General features: G+C 38.1%; 1 protein-coding gene across 1 annotated transcript in view; it reads right to left on the bottom strand.

The window, feature by feature from the left end:
- The window catches only part of BIRC6 (baculoviral IAP repeat containing 6), a 305,550-nt gene that overhangs the window by 163,774 nt on the left and 118,098 nt on the right, over positions 1-23,678 (bottom strand). Inside the window, exons 38-50 of the mRNA XM_063443109.1 lie at positions 21,254-21,387; positions 19,956-20,109; positions 18,107-18,223; positions 17,852-18,006; positions 17,384-17,510; positions 15,503-15,613; positions 12,285-12,418; positions 12,005-12,132; positions 10,856-11,418; positions 9,609-9,784; positions 1,942-2,038; positions 1,517-1,711; positions 1,037-1,237 (exon numbers count right to left, since the gene is read on the bottom strand). Coding sequence (XP_063299179.1) covers positions 1,037-1,237; positions 1,517-1,711; positions 1,942-2,038; positions 9,609-9,784; positions 10,856-11,418; positions 12,005-12,132; positions 12,285-12,418; positions 15,503-15,613; positions 17,384-17,510; positions 17,852-18,006; positions 18,107-18,223; positions 19,956-20,109; positions 21,254-21,387 — 2,292 coding nt within the window. The remainder of the gene's footprint in view (positions 1-1,036; positions 1,238-1,516; positions 1,712-1,941; positions 2,039-9,608; positions 9,785-10,855; positions 11,419-12,004; positions 12,133-12,284; positions 12,419-15,502; positions 15,614-17,383; positions 17,511-17,851; positions 18,007-18,106; positions 18,224-19,955; positions 20,110-21,253; positions 21,388-23,678) is intronic.

Genomic DNA, 23,678 nt, shown 5'->3' with positions numbered 1-23,678 from the left:
ATTCTTTAATCGTGTCCAAGGTCTGTGACAAATTCTCCTGGAACCAGGATAGGAAAGATTGCATATCTTTTTGCTTTTCTCTTTCCAAAGAGTTTGCAGTACACTGACTGCATATTTTCTTCCTAGACCCGTCTGGGAGAGGAGTTGCACATTCGCTGCAAACAATATGTTTGGACTTCACCGTAGCCTTTCTAGGCGTGGGGGTTAGCTTTTCCTTATCCATCTCAGGTGGACTAGACATATCTGTAAAAAATAAGTGGAGGCTCTTTAGAATATAGACTCTTCTTCAGAAAGTATTTCAAAGTAAAGATTTCTTTATCAATCTTACCTCAAAATACCTCTGAGCCGTGTGGGGGGGCAGGTGACACGGCGTACCACTTCTGACCTGCATCCATGCTGTCAGTGGGTACCAGCACAGCTTTTTAATTCAAATTTCGCGGGTTTTTTTTTTTTTTTTTGTGTGTATATCTTTAAGCTTCCGTTTGCGCATGCGTCTTTGCGCACCCGGAAGCTTAGGTGGAACGCAAACACCACCAGGGCGTGCGTTCCACCGCTGTGCGCTTGCTCAGAGCGAGCTCCGCCTCCCGGGAAGCAATTTGCCGGAAACCTTCTCGGCATAAATTCAACAGCCTCTGTTCACTCCGTAACGGCAAGACAACGGAGCATGGGCCACTCAGCTTACCACCCGGGCAGCTCTCGGACCGGATCCCCCAGACAACATCCCGTGTGCCTCACCAGACAAACGAAAGTCCTGTCCATCCCTATCGGGACAAGAAAGAAGACTGGGGTAGGTTTTGCGGGCTCAGTATTTATACCTAAAGGGGGAGGATCCTTTTAAAATAGCTTGTTAAAAGTCTTGTCCACAGGGAGGAGCAAAACCCAGAGGTTACTGCCACCATATGACAGAAAAATAAATAGTTTATTAATCTACAATTGTTTTCATACTATATTGAAGTATAGGGGTCAAAAATATTCATTACAAAAATGAAAATTAAAGAATAAATGATTTTTAAATAAAATCCATAATGTCACTTACTTGCAAGGGATGCAAGATGGGGTTGTATGTGTATTTCTTTCAACAAGACTGCTGCTGGAAGATGGATGGTAAGATCACACCAGGCTTCCTCTGGTAAGAAGATATATGACCAAGCCGCTGATCTCGCTCTCCTATGTGGAGGGGTAGCTTGCAGCAAAACTTCAGCAGGCTGAGCAGTAGGACTACTTGAGGTGATTGTACCTGAAGACACAGAAGAATAATAACAAAAAAAAACAAACAAAAAAAAACACACTATAGTATTTTACCTCCCAATAAAAGGTTTGATGCTTTAAATGACGCTATAATTGTTGCTAATATGCATTAAAGTAGAGAGTGAATGAAGTAATGTTCGATGTAGTTATAATAAAGTATGCTTTGTGTTGTAAAGCAATTGCAATGCATATATTCCTAAAAAGTAAACATGTAGTGGTCGTCAGAACCTACATTTAGACTTAGAAGAGAATGATTAACTTGACAAACCTAGGGGAGCAAAGTTATGGATGCCCTCTGCATTATCAGGCTCAGATGCTAGCACTCTTGCTTTCAAACTGCTATCTGTAGTCTTGCTGGGACCAGAATCCAAAAACTTCATGATGGTGGAAACCATGCTCCTAGCAGTGTTAACAATGGCTCTTGTACTGGTTACCATGTTGTTGCAAATAAGCTGAACACCACCTGAAATAGAATAAACAACATCTTCAAATATCAATTAAAAGACTAGCGGAATATTATGGTGCAAACTTAACAGAGTGTGAGAGAATATCCAAGAAAATGACATGCTATAATAAGGTAAAGAACACAGTGGAGCACCTGGAAAATAGCTAGTTAGGCCAAATGTATATATTTTCAGTGCTAGTATGTATTCTTCGCATATGACGTACTTGATCCACTGTGGAATATCTTACCCATTTCATGGAATGCTTTCAATGCTTCACTGGTGTCTAGCACTCTCAAAATAAACCAGAGTAATGGCTCAGAAAGCTGACAGGTAGAAAGGGAGCCCTAAATGGATGTAAAAAATAAACAGCATGTTTAGGCAATGGAGCTATTCCGTTGGATTTTGCAAAAGAGGAGAAAAATATAAGGAACTAAGTATTTTCTGCAAATCTAAGTCTAATTAAATCGCTAGAAAAGACGCAGGCCTTCTCGGGTAGGAGTTAAAATATGTTTATCTTTCCACCCAGAATACAAATTGACTGAAACCATGTTACAATCTGACACACTTTGGAATTAAGTGTTCAGTTGCTGCAAACTGCTGGCATAGATATGGGGAAGTGTAGCATAATAGAAGACTACTATATCAGGACAGTTAAAAACACACTTTCTTCCACAGCATGACATTGAGCAATAAACTTGTGCACCAACAGAGAATTGAGGACACCAGTACAGGATTACATGAATGAACTACTTTACATAGCCAGGTGATCCAGGTACAAAGTGTAAATGAAACAAAATAAAACATTTAAACATTAGGTATGGATTAAGTTATGCATCTTCGGTTTATACAGCCATGGAAACTAGGCAGGAAACATGGCTGAAAGATTTGGGAAAAAACATTTTAAATGCCATTGCCCATGGTAGCATGAACACAAGATGTGCAAAAAGTTAAAGGATCACTAAAGTGTCAGGAAAACAAAGCGGTTTTCCTGACACTATAGTGCCCTGAGGGTGCCTCCACCCTCAGGGTCCACCTCCCGTGGCGCTGAAGGGGGTTAAAACCCCTTCAGCAGCTTACCTTATTCCAGCGCCAGGCTCCCTCGGCGCTGGTGACCTCTCCTCCCCCGCCAACGTCAGCTCTCTAGTGCCACACGCGTATTCAAAGAGTCCAGCAGCTAGAGGAAGACAGCCACTAATATAAACATAGCAGTTTCTCTGAAACTGCTGTTTGCATCTGAAGGGTTAAAACCTGAGGGACCTGGCACCTAGACCACTTCATTGAGCTGAAGTGGTCTGGGCGACTATAGTATCCCTTTAACTAAAATATAGCAATGGTTTATTTTAGCAGTATCACATCTTAGTTGTCACTACCATCAGTGATCGGAAACTGAATAATTAATCAAATAAACAGTGAATAAATGCCCTCAGGATAATTATATATATATAAAAAACAAATTGATTCCTGCACTCACGCTAATGCATCCCTTAATGACCGGGTGCCAGCCATACACAGCTAATGTATCCAAAAAGTCCAAGTAGATGGCTGCCCTCACGGTTTTGTAAAAGTCCAAAGTTTATTGTAGTAGCATAAAAATACCTGCGATCCACGTTTCAGTCCTTCCAGGAGGACTTTCATCAGGATCATAAAAGCAAATATCATACATTCAGCGTTTTTATACAAGACATAATTAGTTAGTTTAAACAAATTAAGTGAATTGGCTTACCCCAGGTGAATGTTGCCGTCTGGCTGGTGTCCCTGATTCTCCAGTGTGCATGTGCAAGTGTACTCCGTCCCCTAGTGTGACGTCATATTCAATCGACGTATCTGTCCGTTACCATAGCGACGCGGACATGCAATACGTCGCTATGGGAATAATGTAAACCGGACATGTGGAGCATAAGTGTTAATGAAGACACCGTGATCATTATAACAGTATGGCTAATGCCTATTGTGTACATATATATTCAATAAAGTTAATGGGCTGAATAGTGATTTCTATACAGAAAGTGGTAAATGTTGATCCTGCTCTCTAATAATCTGGCAGGATATCACTAGATAAATTGCTAAATAGTGCAAAATGCATATAAAGTGCCAAATGTAATTGGTGTATTAGAATGGAGTACTATTATAACAACCCAAAAGAGATTGTAAGTGATTAACTGTAATTACAATCTGTTGGTGCCGAATTTAAAGTGACAACCGTGTTACAAAAAGTGCTAACCAGTGCTCATAAAGTGCTATGGTGGTGTTTAGAAGAGTGCTAAATATATCCATTAAGTGTTTTATGTGCAATGTATCAAAGAAGGCCTAACTATATACATATTATACAAAAACCCACACTTATTGATATATACATATAGGTAATCTGTCTGAGATATATATGGTATGTATTTAAACTATATATTCCTATCTCAAGGAGTACAACATAGTATATGTTAGAGCTAAGCATTATATCATTGATACTTATAGTTGTACAAGTTATACAGTATACTAAACCATTACTGATGATATCTCAGACAGTACAATTAAAATCATAAACTAAAATAATATAACAAGCTGGAGCATAGTTTGCATATTTCTGCTAGGTACAAAGCTCTTCAATAAGCCATATTTCCTTAAATTGGTGGAGGCTGAAAAGTTAATGCAGAAGAATCATTTATCAAATTGTAGTCTGATTGGACTTCTCGGCAGAATTTTCTTCTTTACTCTGTTCCAAGATGCATTGAAAATTGCCTTCTAATAGGTTGTTTATGTGTTTTTCTTAATTAATAGTCATACTTGGTATTGATTCATGATATAGGTCTGCTTCAAAAATTTAAAGGATTTAAACAATTTGATAAATGATTCTTCTGCATTAACTTTTCAGCCTCCACCAATTTAAGGAAATATGGCTTATTGAAGAGCTTTGTACCTAGCAGAAATATGCAAACTATGCTCCAGCTTGTTATATTATTTTAGTTTATGATTTTAATTGTACTGTCTGAGATATCATCAGTAATTGTTTAGTATACTGTATAACTTGTACAACTATAAGTATCAATGATATAATGCTTAGCTCTAACATATACTATGTTGTACTCCTTGAGATAGGAATATATAGTTTAAATACATACCATATATTTCTCAGACAGATTACCTATATGTATATATCAATAAGTGTGGGTTTTTGTATAATATGTATATAGTTAGGCCTTCTTTGATACATTGCACATAAAACACTTAATGGATATATTTAGCACTCTTCTAAACACCACCATAGCACTTTATGAGCACTTTATGAGCACTGGTTAGCACTTTAAATTCGGCACTAACAGATTGTAATTACAGTTAATCACTTACAATCTCTTTTGGGGTGTTATAATAGAACTCCATTCTAATACACCAATTACATTTGGCACTTTAAATGCATTTTGCACTATTTAGCAATTTATCTAGTGATATCCTGCCAGATTATTAGAGAGCAGGATCAACATTTACCACTTTCTGTATAGAAATCACTATTCAGCCCATTAACTTTATTGAATATATATGTACACAATAGGCATTAGCCATACTGTTATAATGATCACGGTGTCTTCATTAACACTTATGCTCCCCATGTCCGGTTTACATTATTCCCATAGCGACGTATTGCATGTCCGCATCGCTATGGTAACGGACAGATACGTCGATTGAATATGACGTCACACTAGGGGACGGAGTACACTTGCACATGCGCACTGGAGAATCAGGGACGCCAGCCAGACGGCAACATTCACCTCGGGTAAGCCAATTCACTTAATTTGTTTAAACTAACTAATTATGTCTTGTATAAAAACGCTGAATGTATGATATTTGCTTTTATGATCCTGATGAAAATCCTCCTAGAAGGACTGAAACGTTGATCGCAAATATTTTTATGCTACTACAATAAACTTTGGACTTTTACAAAACCGTGAGTGCAGCCATCTACTTGGAATATATATATATATATATATATATATATATATAAAATGAGACACACAAAAAAAAAGCTTTCCTTTGATAGCAACACCTGAATGATGCCATAGGTTGGCTCTAGATGCATAGACCGCAACCATCAAATGAAACCAATTTACATGGTTCTGCATAGATCCAAATCATTTTTAGAAAGGAAATCTGAGGTCATCTTCTGATTGCACTGCCAAAAAATGTATTTTTCGACAACTAAATAACCAACAAAACTAGAAGGTCTTACTCTGCACAGTTGCCTCAAAACAGAGTTATCTAAGAATTATCTACCTTATATACCAATGTCTGGATAGCTGAATAATATAATAATGAAGTGCTCACAAATATCTTACGAGTAATATAACTTTTCACTGGATCACTAAAAAGAAGGCCAAAGACAACAGATAGGAAAATATCCATATCAACAAGCACCGCTTGCCAAATTCAGTCATAAATATTTAGAACAACGAAAAGAAATCACATATTAATATATATTAATCTTTAATCATATTATAGTATATATTATCAGCATGGCAAGGCAACAGCACCTGCAAGTCAAAAATTCCAGGGTCACAATAAGAAAGAAAGAGACGCATACCGACAGCCCACAGCATGTGGAATTCAAACTTTGTCCAGCTCATGTCTAATGGAGCATGGATGATACTGGGGGACACAAAGAACCATCATCTTTTGCAGTTTGAGATAAAATAGCTGAGGACATGGAAAAAAAAAAAAGGACTGAGGGATATTAGGGGAGAAACCTTAATTGTTTAATTATTCCTGTCCCATCAGGTGATGAATGAGCTAACCCAGACGTGGTACAACCATTGAGAGAAAATGGTTTCAAAACTAATTGTATTTTTTTTGGTGTGGCTATTTTCCCATGGCAGTATCTGTACAAGAAATATGATGCTGCTAAAATTAAAAGGGGACTACAGGTACCCAGACCACTTCTGCTCACTGCAGTGTCCCTATTGCACTGTGGCTGTCCACTGGAAGTGCTTTCTGGATGTTAATGGACTTTTGGTATGGTAACTAATGCTGGACGTCCTCACTCTCTGCATGAGGACATCCAGCCTCAGCTATATCCTCATAGATTGAGGCAATTTAGGGGTATTACCGCCTTCCTGGCACCCCCCACTGCAGTGAATTAAGTGTTAAACCCCTTTATTTACTTACCTGATCCCAGAGCTGAGGGACGGTCTCCACTCCCCCTCAGCGGCTTCTAAATTTTCATTCAGGAAGTGCAGTATGCTACCAGGCAGGGCTTGGGAAAAAACTACTTCTTGCAAGCCAGTTTAGTGAACGAGGGGTCACTGATTGGCTGAGTGTCAGCTGACCGCTCTCAGCCGTTGGGTAAATAAAGCAATAAGAAGCCACAACACCAAAGTAAATGGCACTTCCTGAATCTAAAATTTAAAAGCTGCAAGCCACTGGGGGCGGGAAGCCGACTGGCATTGGACGCAACATTGGGGTTAAACCGTTCGAGAGAGGTTTAACCCCTTGAGGTAAGGGTGCCTCCTGGCACTATAAAAACTTAATTTAGAGAAATTAGTGCCTAGCATGTGCCTTTAAACTTTTTTTTTTAATAAATACAGGTGGTGTCAAGCTTAACAATGAACTATTCTGATGAACATTTAAAAACAATAAATTTGTTATACTTGCAAAAACATATGCCAAGAGGAAAATAAATACTACATGAACAAAAAATAAAAATTGATTATCTTAACCCCTTAAGGACCAAACTTCTGCAATAAAAGGGAATCATGACATGTCAGACATGTCATGTGTCCTTAAGGGGTTAAAGGGTTACTCCAAGCACCATGACTACTTCAGAGTCATTAGGGTGCCATTATCAATATCAATTTTTGTGCACAGATACTAACTTCATAGGCAGAGAGCAGTCAGCTGACACTAATTGCTTTAATGGCTGGAGTAACCCTTTTTCATTTTAAAGGAGCAGAGAACCTATACTTTAAAATCATATCAGTCTTTAACATCAAGACATGCCTTTATTCATACTTTTCATGTTTATAATTAACTACAAACACAAACATATTATACATACACACATATATTTACATACATATATACACACATACATACATATATATATATATATATATTTATAACAATGTCCAAAAGCTTGCACTCCAGTATAGTCAAAATTATATAGCCCGGTGCTTGTCGGCATCAATAATATACATGGTAGTTTGAAAAGCACTCCAAGGACTTCATATAAGGTGAAAATAGACAGCTTTATTCTGCAACAACCAAAGGTGATCGACGTTTCAGTCCTACAACAGGACTTTCATCAGGATAACAGTGCATTCAAAATGTGACAATATATATAACAAACATAATAATACAAGTACATTCGTTACAGCTGAGTCTTACCTGAGTTTGTGTGTGCACCAGTGTCCTGCCCGCCGAAAAAACGCAGGCAAAAACCGAATTCTACATGTTGTATTCAGCAGCTGTTGCTGCTGTGAACCTCTGCGTGCTGGAGGTTGTCATGGCAACCAGCCGAGACGCTAAGAGGTGTGTTTACATTTGTTACTATGATCGCAAGTGCGATCAGTCATCCGGCCGCAGCAGCACCACACAGCTCAGTAAAGAAGAAAGCTTTACACAGGGATTCAGTATGATCGAGCGACCAATATTATACAAATTAACACAGTATGCAGGAGGGAGTGCAAGGTATTAGCTGGCCCAGGTCTGCAGATTATATACCGGAGGTCAACTTAAAGGAATACTCAGGAACAAATAATAGATATATAAATATATGAATATATGAATAAATATTCGAATAAATATTCATGCTCTGGGGGCTTTCAGCGCAATATGCCCATACACTCTAGTATCCTCTACAGAAAATAGTGGTTGAATGGCTGCTACTGGGTGCAGATAACAGCATAACCCAACTTGGTAACTCTGGAGTTTATTGGGGTGATGAAGGCACTTACAGCCACCCTAAATATACACACATCTATAAACCCAGGTTTTCTTTAGAAAACCTGGGTTTATAGATGTGTGTATATTTAGGACTGAAACGTCGATCACCTTTGGTTGTTGCAGAATAAAGCCAAGTCTATTTTCACCTTATATGAAGTCCTTGGAGTGCTTTTCAAACTACCATGTATACATATATACACATACATATACATACATATATACACATACATACATATATACACATACATACATATATATACATACATATATACACATACATATACACACATACATACACATACATATATACACATACATATATACACATACATATATACACATACATATATACACACATATATACACACATATATACACACATATATACACACATATATACACATACATATATACACATACATATATACACATACATATACATACATATATACACATACATATACATACATATATACACATACATATACATACATATATACACATACATATACATATACATATACACATACATATATACACATACATATACATATACATACATATATATACATATATACACATACATATACACACATATATACACATACATACACATACATACACATATATATATATATATATATATACACACACACACACACACACACACACACATATTATAGCAATAATATTATCATCAACATGCCATGGCAGGACACAAGCCACTAAACTTTGTGTCCTGCTGTGGTAGACTATTGATGGTAATATTATTGCTTTGTTATATATATTCTAGCCATTGTTCAATTTGTTTTTTGTTTTGTACTTATATTTTCAGTAGCTGTGGTGTGCATCCTGGTTTTTGTGTTTTTACTATTGTTTAGGGGAATGTCTACCTAGGTTTGCACCCTGCTGGAAGTATTTAAATTATATACCCTCCCATGTGATATTGTTGTAATATTTAACTACAAACACACTAATGTTTTTACTTACTTGTCTGCCCATATATCCACAAGCCATGTAAGTTAGTATTGGCTGAAGCATCACTTGCACTGTGGAAGCCTTTTTACTGAGTGTGGTTAAAATAGTGAACAAACCATCGCCAACAGAAATGGCATCAAGGCCTCCATGAAAGTTTTCATGTTTAGTTAAATGTAAACCACTGGCACCTAGTAGAAAGTGCAAACAAAAAAAAATCAATTAAAACAGTTTATGAGGAATAAGAACTAACTTTACTTGAAACAAGCATATGCAGGTGCTAATGGATTACTGATGCAAGACAATCCTTGTAAGTTTGTTTAACTGATTGATATTTGTTGTAAAAACTGGTAAGGCACTATGTCAGATGGATTGTCAAATCACAGCTAAATTATCAAACGAGTTAATCTTCAGTAAGTGTACATATAACATATACATCAGTGCTGCTCAAAAGGTAGATCCTCAGATGTTGTACAATCAAACATTGTTTAAAAAAAACAAAAAAAAAAAACAACTAAAGACCTAAAACCCATGATGCTTTGTTAGTCTTTCGAACAGCAAAACATCATAAGAGCTGTAGTTCTAAAACAACTTTGGATATATCTTTTGGGCATCACTGGTATACACATGCTGGGAAAAATCACCAGACTGAAAGATATCCTTATTTGAATTTCATATCTAACTCTAAAATAGAGGTACAATCAAACTGTCCGCAAATGATGTTGAAGAGCACACATGCTCAGAGGGTGGGCTCAAGCTTTCTCTGGTGTGAGTAAGCTTCCTTATGATGGGTATTACATTGAGGTTTGATTAATTTTTGCATTGTTTTTCAACTTCAGTTACACAACTTAATTTAAGTTGAATTCCATTAAAAACAGCCTCAAGTGATATTGCCAATGAGGAAGGAGCACTTCCACTTTAGCTTTATCTGTGAAGAACCAGACAGTGTCAGAGAAACTCCGATAAGAGTTAGATTGCTCACTAGAATGATTAAGCCAGAAATGCCATGGCAACCCACCACCCCATTAGCAAAAGAAATAAAAGAAGGTCTGGCTATCTGTTAATGGTTGTCGAAGTGGGGAGCTGCATCCCCCAGGTAAGAAGTCAAACTGCCTGAATATGGAAAATAGCTTCTACAAGCTCTAGTAATTATGGTGAGTGGAATAATCCTTTAACAGGCTGTCCCAAAAATAGTATGCTTATATCAGACTTTGTAGGCTGACTTTCCTCGCTCAATTTTGTTTAAGGGTCTAAAAACTTACCAATGATCATGGCCATAGCACTACTGTTGCACTGACCCAGAGCAGAAAGAATTTGGCTCATAATTTGCTGGTTGGCAAGCACCAAATCTGCTACATATGTAGTGGAACTTTGGGTAGAAGAAGAATTGCTATTGGAATCCTTTCCGCCATACACTTTCTCTTCGTCTGACACACTGTCTGTGGTGCTCGTCACAACTGGTGCACGGGCGCTGAACTCTTTGTTACTGGAAAGGGGTAGCTGAACCAAAATATTAACCAGTTTTAATAGGTCAAACATCAACTGATCTCTTGTCATTTCTCCACAGACTGCCTTGGCATCACCTGGTCGAATAATATTTGCAAAGAGTCCACCAAAGCAAGCCCTTGCACCCACGGAACTGTCAGATCCACTACGAGACACAACTTTGTCTGAGCATGTAATATAGTGATGGACCAGAAATGTGACAGACTCTATGACTGCAGAGATTGTGCTGACAGAGACCACCTCAAAGTTCTGCTCCAAAGTAAACTCTAGAAGCTTAACTTGGGCGTCTAAAGGTCCCTGACCTGTTTGAAAAGCACCCCTAAAAAAAAAAAAAAAAAAAAAAAGAAGAAAGAAAGAAAGAGAAACATTAATGATCATAAACACTTGTCATTTGTAAAACATAACGCTACATACTGTGTGGTAACCTTCGTGCTTAATGACTCCAACATACAATTTCTCGCATCTCTGTGTGCTCAAATTGTAAAACACAGAGCAATGAGGGTAATGTCCATGAAAAGGACACACATACACCTCCCACGACACATACACTATTAGAGGAGGAAAATTTGCGTTTTGCAAATTGTTGGTGTATCACGAGTTTAAATTGTAGCTGGTCTAACTTGCCCTGTAGATCTTTCCTACCACTACCCAATATACCCCATTTACCAGAATCAACACTTTCAACTCTTTTGTTAACTCTCCTAGCCCCACTATCCATTTTCTACAGGCACAGCCCCAACACCCACTACGCACTCTCCTGCAACAGCCCCAACTCCTATCAGCTATATCCAAGGTTTCACTATTCTGCCATCTCTTTCCTATCCTTTTTAAATCACCCACTGCCCACTCCATAATGAGGATATTTGGCATTAGAAGTCCAATAGTGTACAGTATTAAAATAATACCTTTCTGTTGAAAGAATATGTATTAGTTTGAGTAAAAATTCACTAAACATCTGAGGGCTGGTAGATGACAAATGGACTTGTAATCGTGTAAGGAACTCTTGCATTGCCTGAGTGGCTGTAGGTCCAACCTAGAACAAATATAGAACATTTAGTACACAGTTTCTTTTGGATGCAAACATTGAAAGAAAATTCAAAGTTAATAAAGGAAGACTACACTGTCCATATGTCACCCATTTTAAAGTAATGAAAAACATGTTCACAAAATGTTAGCAGTATTTACCTGAGGACTGTGCTGGTTGGTCCCATGTAGATTTGTTCCTGAGAGGAATTTTACAAGCACATTAAGGAGGTTTGGGTCAGATACGAGCAACTGGGCAGTGTTTTCCTGAGCACCAATGTTACTAATGGGTCCGGCTACAAGCAAATTCAAAAACAAAAACAAATTAATGAATACTGGAACTTGTGAAATGCTTATATAAAGCCAGCATTTCTAAGTCACATGGAGAAGGAACGTTGGGAGGATATATTGGTTGAAAAAGATCATGCTAATTAAATGCAAAGTGCATGGGAGAGGAGAGGGAGGGGGGAGAGGACATAACCATGTGATGGACAACCTTGGCACGTCAGATGTTTCTGAACTACATCCCTTCATGGCACTCAGTCAGTTGTAAATATAGTTAATAAAGGAACGCTGCCCTGGCGCCCCCTTAATGCAATTATTAAAAATAATAATAATAATAATAATTTAGAATGGTATGACTTCTTTTCAAACTGTGGAGGGCACTCACCACTACATTCGTCAGCCTTCGGGAGAGCAGGAAGCTCCTATTTCCAACAGTCGCTACCTGCCGGTTCTACAACCTCTAGGACAGCCAGAATTGCTCTGCCTAAATTATGCCATGCAAGCAGGATTAACTCATAGTCTGATAGCAACAGCTGATCATTCTCAGCCAGTGAGCTAAGCCCTGCATTATGAGGATACTGGTTGGCCAGGTAAGACTGTCATTATTTACACCATAACCACTGTAGCATGTTGTGGCTATGGTGCTTGGGGATTTCCATTAACAAACATCTTGAGGGTCAATGTTAACCAATATAAACATTTGAAACAAAATTAGGGGAGTTTTTTTTCCTCTTAATATCCCATGAACTTGTCATTCAAATCATATATCAAATACATTCCTGGATTTATCTGACAAAAAGGAGGCCTATTTTTTTTTTTTTAAATTCTTTATTTTTGTTGTGCAAGTAGGTACATTGTTAGGTCAAGCGCCACAACAGCGCACACTTTGAGTACACGGAAAAACAGTGGCAGCAGTACATGCACATTTTTTTAAAATTTAAGTTTTAACAGTTCTATCTAATCCAAGAAGTAAATGGTAAAAAAAAAAGTTAAGGAGTCATGCCTGTAAAGGTTTTCTAGGTATAACAAAGAAAGAGTAACGTATATGGATAACATTGAGTATGAGCAGGTGCTTTGCTAGGGTGAGGCTACGTACATTATTACGAACATGAACATTTTAAATAAAATAAGACTGGTTATAAACGGTGGTGGGCTCGTAGCTAGTAAAATATTTGTATTGGCTTTCGTGAAGTGTCTTTAGATAAGAGTGGCTGATATATAGATTGTATGTTTTGCCGATACATTTGAAACGTGCCTGAGAACATGTGCCGAACTAAATGGTTTAACGATAACAATGTGTGCCTTGTCACCTGAGAGGTTTATCCTGAGCATGGATTTCAAATATATACAACTGGTGACATAGGCTGCTTACAAATAAAAAATAGGCCTGCTGGTGCTTTAGGTGTAGAATGTAGTGTACTATAGCCAGCATGTTGTCAGACCTGGCAAGAACGCGGTCAGTACACCTCTGCACAGTGTCAGTGTGGAAGGTATACTGGTGCGTTGCTTGTGTAAATAAGGCAACATAGATTTAAGCATCGCTAGAAATAAGACTGCCTAAATATTATTTAACATTGAGTAACCTGCTGGATTACACATGCAATAAATGCAATAAATGACACCCAGTAAGATCGCTTAACTTATGTGTCACAAGCAGTGATACGTCAAACAGAGATAACATAACGTGGCATATAATTATACTGCGGGTAACATGTTGTGTCGACAGCAAAAACACAGAACTGGTACTAGCAAGGGCTTCGGGGCAGGCAATAAATCAGGGTAAACCATAGGAGAAAGTACATAACCGTTTCCAGGACTCTGGTACGAACGGGTAAGTCCAGTTAAAGTTCAGCCGACCCCTGATACCGGGAAACGCTGGCGCCCTGTCGGGCAGTTCTTCTGGGTCCTGAGCACACGTGGGGTTCACGCTTTTCCCCAGTGGGTCGTGAGGGAGCTCTCCGCTGGTTTTGTCTCCCTGGGTGTTGTCTCGCTGCATCTTGGTTAGCGTTGCCGTGGGCTTTGCGGACGGTAGCGTGCAGGCTTGTACTGTGCCAGTCCTCGGTTTCTGGGACCACTGGGTGAGGTGTAGATCCAAGCTTGTCTCGTGACACGAGACGATGGATTGAGGCAGTCGATTGATCCGGCTCTGTTTCCCGTCGTCTTTGTGAGCTTTGGCGCCGCTTTGTTTTGGAGGTCGCTCTGTGTTTGCGTGGGGGGTACCATTGCAGGGTGCGTCGCTTGGCCGGGCGGATCCACGCCACCATCTCCCTCATTGCCATCCGATGGGGCTGCCTTCTGGCTTTGAGCGTTGCCCATAGGTAGGAGCATATCAATCTCAGAAAGTCCCCTGTGTGCGTGGGTGGTGTGATGCGTGGGTGCTTGGCCTTGGGCCGCCATCTTAGGTGGGTCCTGTAGTTTTCTTCTATTTGACAACTGAGTCGCTTGTGCGGGTGTGATTGTGGGGGTAGTCGCCCCCAGCGAGGACCGGGATGTCCCCAGCCGGTCCACGGGGGGGGGGGGGGTAGCAGGGCTGGTTCCCGTTTTGGAGTGAGCTCCAGGCCAGGAGATCGGTCGTCGTCCACAGGCTGCAGGTTTTGCTCCCGTTTAGGCCGCATGGTCGTGTGAGGCTTGTCCGTATTGTATCGGTGCCGGGGTGGTATCGTTATGGTCCCACTGCTGTCCCGTAACTGATCCCGGTCGCCGGTGGCCATAAATACTATTTTGTCGATCGGTAGCCTCATATTTTCGTCCATGGTCGCTGGAGCTCTTAGATTGTGCGTCTAGCCATCTTGGCTGTCAGGCCCCGCCCCCCAGGAGGCCTATTTTAAGAGCACCACATACTGTTTTTTTTAAAGAACTCAAAAACAAAAAAAAATGACCTACCCTTCCTAGGTAAACAAATCCCTATGAATATTGAGCTCTTACGCACTCTATTCAACAGTAGATCAAGTCTCAGACTTTGGTTAGGAATATTTTAATGACACAAATGGCACCAATTTCAGACCCTGCAAATGTAGATTATATAAGCACAAGCAAATGTATAAAAGTACAAATAATGGAATATGCACGGCAGAGTGTTAAACAATGTCACTTACAGTTAAGTTGCATGTTTGTCATCAGTGTGAGGCTGTGAAGCACAAGGCACCATGTCCGCAGCAAAGTATTTGGATGCCAAGCCAGGACGGTTAAAAAGCTTGTTATGGAGGCTGAAAAAGATTTCACTGTATTACATATCTAATGGAAGCATGAAGAGCATTTAACACTTACTAGGGGGAAAAAACGTAACAAAAAAGAAGTCCATGTTTTGTGTCCTTTAAAAAGGCAAAAGAAACAGATCAAGTTACAGTGCACACAGGGACTTTAAAGATGGTCTCTTCTTCAGAAACAAATTTCTACTTCCAGGTAGCCCAATTTATTAATAACTGAAGGGCAAATAACTACTCAACCACAATTTGTTTATTCTTATAGATAATCATTTTCATGTTTTCACTTAAAAAGCTGTAGCGAGGTTAAGAATAAAATATTCAATTTATAAACTGCCGACATATTATAAAACTCTGCACAATGGATTAACACATGTATAACATGACCATAAACACGCTAGGCATATAGTCAAAAGAGGCTATGATGGATCTGCTCAAATTGGCTTATGTGTCCAAAATAGAACAACAGAAATGATAAAGTACCATTTCTAGATATCTTTATTGAAGACCACTGCCACAAACCTATTGAATGTGCAACAGTACTGCAGCAGAAAGAACAGCTGCTATTTAAATAAGTTGCCATTCTTTATTAAGGCCTGGTTACTTTTCTTAAAACAGCTAAGATGAGAAAATAACAATCTTCCCATATCCCTAGGTATATTGAGTTGTCTTTACCAGATGTTTAATTTCTTTTCTGTTTATCAACAGATTTTTGGTGCATCATATTGCACAATAAAGGAACTACAACTAGCTGTGAGTGCACTTTTCTTTGACCATTTATATTAATATATATGTACACACACACACACACACCTCTATTGAATTATGTATAAACTGAAAATATGCTCTAAAAATGTTTTCCCCCTAAATTAAGTCAAAAACTGTGATGGCTGGATTTAATATTAAAATGTTAGATAAATGTAAATCACAGTTCTGACTATTAGCACTGACAAGTTGTGTGGTGAATTAATTGATCTAAAAAAATAAAACAAGGAGGACAGTTACACAATATGTTATGAAAGCAAATCAACAAGCAGGAAATAAAATTCAGCCAAGGAGAGGTGAATTTCCTCTTGCTGGTGTCCCGTTGGTTGGTTGATTCGACATTGTGCATAGAAACAATAAATCACTTTATGAGAACACACAGTAGTGCACACTACAAAACAAAAGTGAAATTAAACGGAAGTGAATGTTGAGAGACTAGAATACCAGAATTCTCCTCAACATACCTACTTAAGTATTTGATGAACCAGTAGTAGGCAGGACAAGGAATCCAAATGCCACCCACTCAGATCACCCTGTGACCATACAGTTATACATTAATATCGTTTTTCCAGCAGTGATAGTAATCTACTTGAGCAAAAATATATGCCTTAAAAATGTCACAAGCAAAAAGAACATCTGAACAAGCAGGTGTTGCCTTCGCCATATAATAAATATAAAGTTGTCCCCTCACTGCCCAAGAATACATATGTAATAGACAAGTTTTATAAATTACTGTAATCTACAAATAAATAAACACAAAATTTTGTATTTTCCTTTTTGGAAACTAGCCAAATTAGTATTTATGTTGTTTAATATGCACCAGATAGGTGACCAAAAATGTAAGAATTTAAAACCCAGTTATAAAATGTTAACTCGTCTGTGTGAAGTAGGCAACATTGCACTTCTTACCATTTACAACCAGGGTGTCCACCTGTAGCCTCCTGACCAACAATATTTGGAGGGACATTGTGACACATGCTAGAAATTAATAAGCACAAGAGACATTACCTTGGTTGATTGAGATGACAGGTACCCGGTTAGCATTGTACAGGAATAGATCACCTCCATTCTCCTTGCCTCCACACAAACTAGAATTAAGGCTCAATGTGAGCCATAACTGCAGGAGAGACTCGAGCTAAAAGATCAAAAACACAAATATATTACAATCAAGATGTTATTAAAGATATACATTTCATACTATGTGCTTTAAAGAATAAAGTCTAGAAAAAACAAAAAAACAAAAACTATAAGACTGTTTCTATTCTCTTGCCAGGTAACTTTATTAATGTTTTTATATGAATTGACGCATTTCCCTTTTATAAATGCATAGCTGTAATCAAACAGCTGAAAACACAAACATTTTGTGACCTGTTGGAGAAGTTGAAAAAACATTTGCTTTTTACCTGCAGCATACCTTTTTGGAGTGACTGGTCAAAATTACATGTAAAGTCAATCAAAAGTTATACATCGACATACCTGGACATGATGCACTTGCAGCATGGAGAAAAGCTTGTTGAAGCAGGCACTCAGCATTGGTATGGAAGACGGCTGAACAATTAGCTGATTTGACTGACTGGCTGCATGAAGTCCCCGTAGCAATGAATCATCTGTCCCACTAGAAGTCTGTGATACTAACAAGCACAGGAAACAAGACAGAAAAGGTTAATTTAAGCATTAACCAAGAAATCCCTTTAGGCGAGCAAATCGTGCTCTTGCCTTTGGTATACATACATGTTGGAGATGAATTGGTTAATGCTTGTAGAATAGAGTCTGCCTCAAGTGTTGACATCATTTTCAACATCAACTCTGCCTGCTGTTCAAGGCCAACTTCCAGACGGGCATCTAGTGCTGCAAATGGAAATAAATTATTAGTATAAATAAAATAAAAAACTACAGTACATCAAATGTCTTTTTTTAAATATATATTTCCCCTTAGAAAATATGGGCTGACTATTCAAGTTAGAAACCCAACATAATAAAACTTGAAAACTTTTAGCTTTAATATAGGATTTCACTGTAATATAATTTGTCATATATGTCCTGTAACTGCAAAAAAATATATATGAAAAACCTTGCTATTTCCAAAATCAAAACACGTTAAAGGGACACTATAGTCAACAGAACAACTACAGCTTAAGGAATTTGTTCTGGTGAGTAGAATCATTACCTTCAGGCTTTTTGCTGTAAACACTGTATTTTCAGAGAAAATGCTGTGTTTACATTACAGCCTAGTGATAGCTTCACTGGCCACTCCACAGATGGCTGTTAGAGATCCTTCCAGGGTCATAGCTGCCTAAAATGCATCCAAACTTTCAGTTTCTCCTCCTGCATGCAGACACTGAACTTTCCGCAGAGATCCACTGCTTCAATTCATCTCTATGAGGAGATTCTGATTGGCCAGGGCTTTGTTTGAATCATGCTGGCTCTGCCCCTGATCTGCCCCCTTGTCAGTCTCAGCCAATCCTATGGGGAAGCATTGTGATTGGATCAGGCCACCACTTCTGATGATGTCAGCAGACAGCTTGTTTTTCTGAGGCAAACAGCATGCAGATCTACAGCTTCAGGCTTGAATACAGTAAGATTTTGCTATATTTATGAAGGCATGAGGGGACCAGGGGGGCTAGATGGTGGTGTTAACACTATAGGGTCAGGAATACATGTTTGTGTTCCTGACCCTATAGTGATCCTTTAAAGGGACAGGTCCCCCAGCCTTCTTTCTTGCTTTTATATGAACTTGTCATTAAAAAAAAAAAATCAGAGTAAGTTTTAATAATAAAACGTACCTCCGTTCCAGCGCCGAGCTCCCCGCTAGGCCACGCCCCCTTTTCCCGTCCAAATGACGAAATTGCGGGGCCCAATAGGACGCTTCTCCACGAGAAGCGTCATCACGATGTGGTGCGCATGCGCGGTTTCGTGCTGCACCAATCGCATTCTTCATAGAATGCCGCCCTATGAAGAAACTCAGCGCTCAACAGCGCATTTGCGCGGAATGCGCGTTCGCGAGCTGAGCTGTCTGACTGACAACTCAGCTCACTTTCTATACCCGCCCCCCTCCTCAGCCAAACTGTGTTTGCCTTTAAACACTATATATAGATATCTCTCTATATATAGTGTTTCTATGCAAACACACAAGTAGTAAAAAATTAGACATACACACACTCTTTCTCCATCCATCCCCATCATCCATGTAGCACTCACCTGAACAACCTCATTAAGTTGAAGTTGTTCAGGTGACTATAGTGTCCCTTTAATGAATCTATTCTCACATATTTTGCTGTATGCAAAATGACAAGTTACAATATAGTATGGAATAATTTATTTATTTAAAGCCTAGGGTATATCCTTTCGTAAACAAAAAAAATAAAAAAAAGTTTAACGTGTTTGTGCACTATGGGGAAATTTATGAAATATTCAGTAACATTCATCTAATTTCCATTTTGATTGGCTCATAGTTAGCACAGTACCCAAGAAGAGCACCTGTTTTTCCTTCATTAATCTCTGTCCATACCAGTAAGAAGAAAATTGACGAATAACAATGTCATGGCAAAAATATGCATTCAGTTTCAAACAACTAAGTTACCTTGAGATACTGATACAGTAACAGTTTGTGTCCCGTTCTTTTCAGTGGATGCTGGTGGCTTTGCAACAGGAATCCCTACGCCTCCGATGTATGGATTGTAATTGTAGGTGCCGTAATCAGCACCCCAATAGTCATACCAAGTGCTGCTTATGGGCTTTAGTTTTATAAAAAAAAAAAGAAAGGAAAAATAAAACTGACCTGAGAGCACTTTCTGGGAACACACACTTTAACTTTTAGTTATAAAATATATCTGCACATTCAGCCTTGCCCACACACAATTACTGCTGAAGAAAATCGTGTACAAAAAAACATAGTAACAGATTATTGCTCATCATATCCATTAATGAATAAGAGGGAATTTGACATTTACTTAAAAATGGTTATGTTTCTTTGTTAAAATATCTATATAGTAAGCTCTCTGGGTTCTATAAAAAAATATATTTGTGCGTGTTTAACAGACACTTGGTTCTGCTGGTAAAACCTATAATGACATGCCTATAAGTGACACGAGTAAGAAAAAATAGTCTGTGTAAAATATCGGCTATTAAATCTATATCGTATTTATACTATTTTTGCATGACAAATCCATGCACAGTATATGTTATATTAAAGGCAAAATGGGAAGATCTGTAAACCAATCAATAATAGCTTTATTTGATTATTATAAAAACTATGTTATGGCTCAGGAAACATAGGTAGTTATAGATATGGAAAACCATCAAAAAATTTCTTCAACATCAAGAGAATTAAAGCACAATAAAACACATATTATTGAAATAAGATGTGTGGATGCGAAAGTGAAAACTGATGCACAATAAAATGACAAGAAAAAAAAAACTATATAATGGCTACCAATAGCTCAAAAGTTTACAACATATTACAATATTTCCAAAAGTCCATTAAATTTATATTTTATTAAATATCAAAAGGCTTTCTGCAATTCATTCTACTTACCGGATACGTTCATTGCAGTTTGCATAATCCAATGCAGGCAGTATATAGATATTACCATATATTGACAGGTCACTCTGAAAGCTACCTGCCAAGTAATCATTATGCCCCTCTAACTAGGGACTCAAACAATCCGGCACATTATCATATTATCATATATTATCATATATTGGAATGCAGGCCTTCAGTAGGCATTTTCCATTATCATCCCTACTGAGATTTTAGTTACATTACATTAACCAGACATACTTGTGCTGCAGGACTTCCCACGCAACAGTATTTAGCAGGTTGTACATAACCATAGAAAAATGTAACCATAAAGAAAATTAAAAACTCACGTGCCATACCTTGAAGACTTTGGCTGCGAGGGGATCTTTTTCCAAATCAATATCTAAAGGATCAATATCAACTTCCATCAGGTCTTGAAGCAATTCAAGGTCAATCTCTTTATCTTTATCCAAAGCTGAAAGTGGAGGAGCACCTTTGGGTGATGAAAACAGCTTTAATACTGCCTAGTAGCAAGAACTGCCACCTAAACATCTGGACCATGGGGACAATCACTGGGCAATTTTAAGTGTGCTTTCATGTATACTCTAAATAATATGCAGTGAATATTAATGGTGGTCATTACTAATCTCCCTCTTTAAGCCTATCAACATCAGATACTGCAAACAGATTACCACAATAATGCACGCAGTAAGAATTAGTAAGGGAAATTCTCTAGAAGTTTAAAATTATTTCATAAAACAGTTTCACGGTATTTTAGGTATATACACACTTTTACATGTGCAAAGGAGCATTGCTATTTTTGTGCATACATGAACATCCTGAAGTTTATGTTAAAGACTCAACAGATCTGGGAAGAATGAACCTATCATTGGAATAACAGGGTTAAACATATTGCAAGCACGTGTGCTAGTACAGAAAGAGTTGAGTGGTCAGTAAAGACTTCATCTCACTGAAATGATTATGGTGCCCTGAGTCTACCTTTAACATTAAGCATGGGTCCTCAGCAGCCTGTTCCCAGCCTCTCTTTGCTGATAGGAAAATGCAAAGTGACCAGTGATGGGATGATGTGATAAGTTTTGAGCAGCAGCTTATCACTGCTGCTAATCATTGGTATGAGTTGGTATGGTGAATGTGGTTTTGAAACATTAACTTTATCTTCCAATGGGGGAAAAATAATGGAAAAATGAAAAAACAGCTTGCAAAAGTTGAAGACCTGTCTGTAGTCTTTGCAAGCCCTTTCTCTTTTCCAAGCACAGACTTTCCATCTGTGTCGGGGAAATTCACCAATCAGATGCTTCTAATTAAAAGTTCTCATGGTTTTCCTATGCGACTCAACAAAGCTGGGAGAAGGCAGGCGTGCACTTGCTTAGCAAGTCTGCTGCTTACATTAGCGCTTTGGAACTAACAGAAGTGGAAACAAACAAAAAATCCCTAGCTGCCTGAGTGATAGCCAAGGAGATGTTTCTGCGCACAAAAATAAAAGTGCTGACTTATATTGAAATCGGCACTTTTATAACATGTCAGAAATATGACAGATGCCAGAAACATAGAAAGCTGAATCGCTTTGTGTATCTGGAGTGTTCCTTAAGGGATATAAAAAAATAAGACACTAAGCATTTTTGTAAAAACACAAGGACAGTCTATGCAATTCTGTGTCTTATAGAAAAATAAAGAATATAGATTTTGATAGCAATATATTAACTCTACACTGATGATTCTCTCTCTCATTTGATTGAAAATGGTCCTTATAATACAGGTATATTTAAAAAAGCATTTACCACAGGCAAGAGGAACAAAAAGATAATATACCCGGTACCAAACTTTAAAAGGAACACACTATCCGCTAATATAAATCAAGCGTATTCATAGGTTTGTACCTCATAGTCAAGCAATGCATTTCTCCTTGTTAAAATCTCTTTAGTTTTACTATAGCATTAGGAATACAAATCTGTATTTCTAACGCAATACTATCCCTGTACCAGAGTCTTCCTCAGCACTGCCTATGCTCCTCTCAGTGGAACAGTGGCTACCATAGGCACTTCCATGGCGCTCGCCACAATTCACCAATAAAACATCATAGAAAATTATTGAATTTAATGGCTCTCTGTGACAAGTTGTGATCGCACTGCACATTTGTAATTTTTGAATGCCTGGGTATGAGATGCAGGAAGTAACTTTCCTGGCTCTCCTATCCAGAGGGCATGGAGGCATGGCATGAAGCTGCACTTTCAAGCTTTGAAATTATTATATAATAATGTGGAGCAAATTAAAGGTGGAATCTACTGTAGACACAAAATATTCTATTTGATGAAGTGAATACATCGTAACTTAAGAAAATAAAATTACTGAAATGTACTGAAAATACATCTAAATAAAGCTAGTTCCTTTGTGAGAGCATGGCCAAAGTTATAGGGTTATGCTGAATAAATCTGCAAAACCTTTTTATCATTTGTTTTTTAACTAAACTATGCACTTATGTTATGTTGGTGTATTGTGTATGACTGGAGTGACATTTTAAAGTAATGTGTGACATATATATGTACTGTTACAGAAAAAGGTATACATTTACAAGAACGCCTAGACATCAGGAGTAAGTGCAAGAAGTTGGAGAGCAAAAAATGTATGGCTGTGCATAATAAAATCAACATTGTGTTAAAGAATATTCAACAAGCAGTATTTTCAATAAAACCTTAAAGGAACACTTTAGTCACCTAAATTACTTTAGCTAAATAAAGCAGTTTTAGTGTATAGATCATTCCCCTG

Source organism: Pelobates fuscus, chromosome 2 (genome assembly GCF_036172605.1).
Source record: "Pelobates fuscus isolate aPelFus1 chromosome 2, aPelFus1.pri, whole genome shotgun sequence".
Classification (NCBI taxonomy): domain Eukaryota; kingdom Metazoa; phylum Chordata; class Amphibia; order Anura; family Pelobatidae; genus Pelobates; species Pelobates fuscus.
The sequence above is the reverse complement of the archived record's forward strand: the minus strand, read 5'-3'. Positions and strand labels throughout refer to the sequence as shown.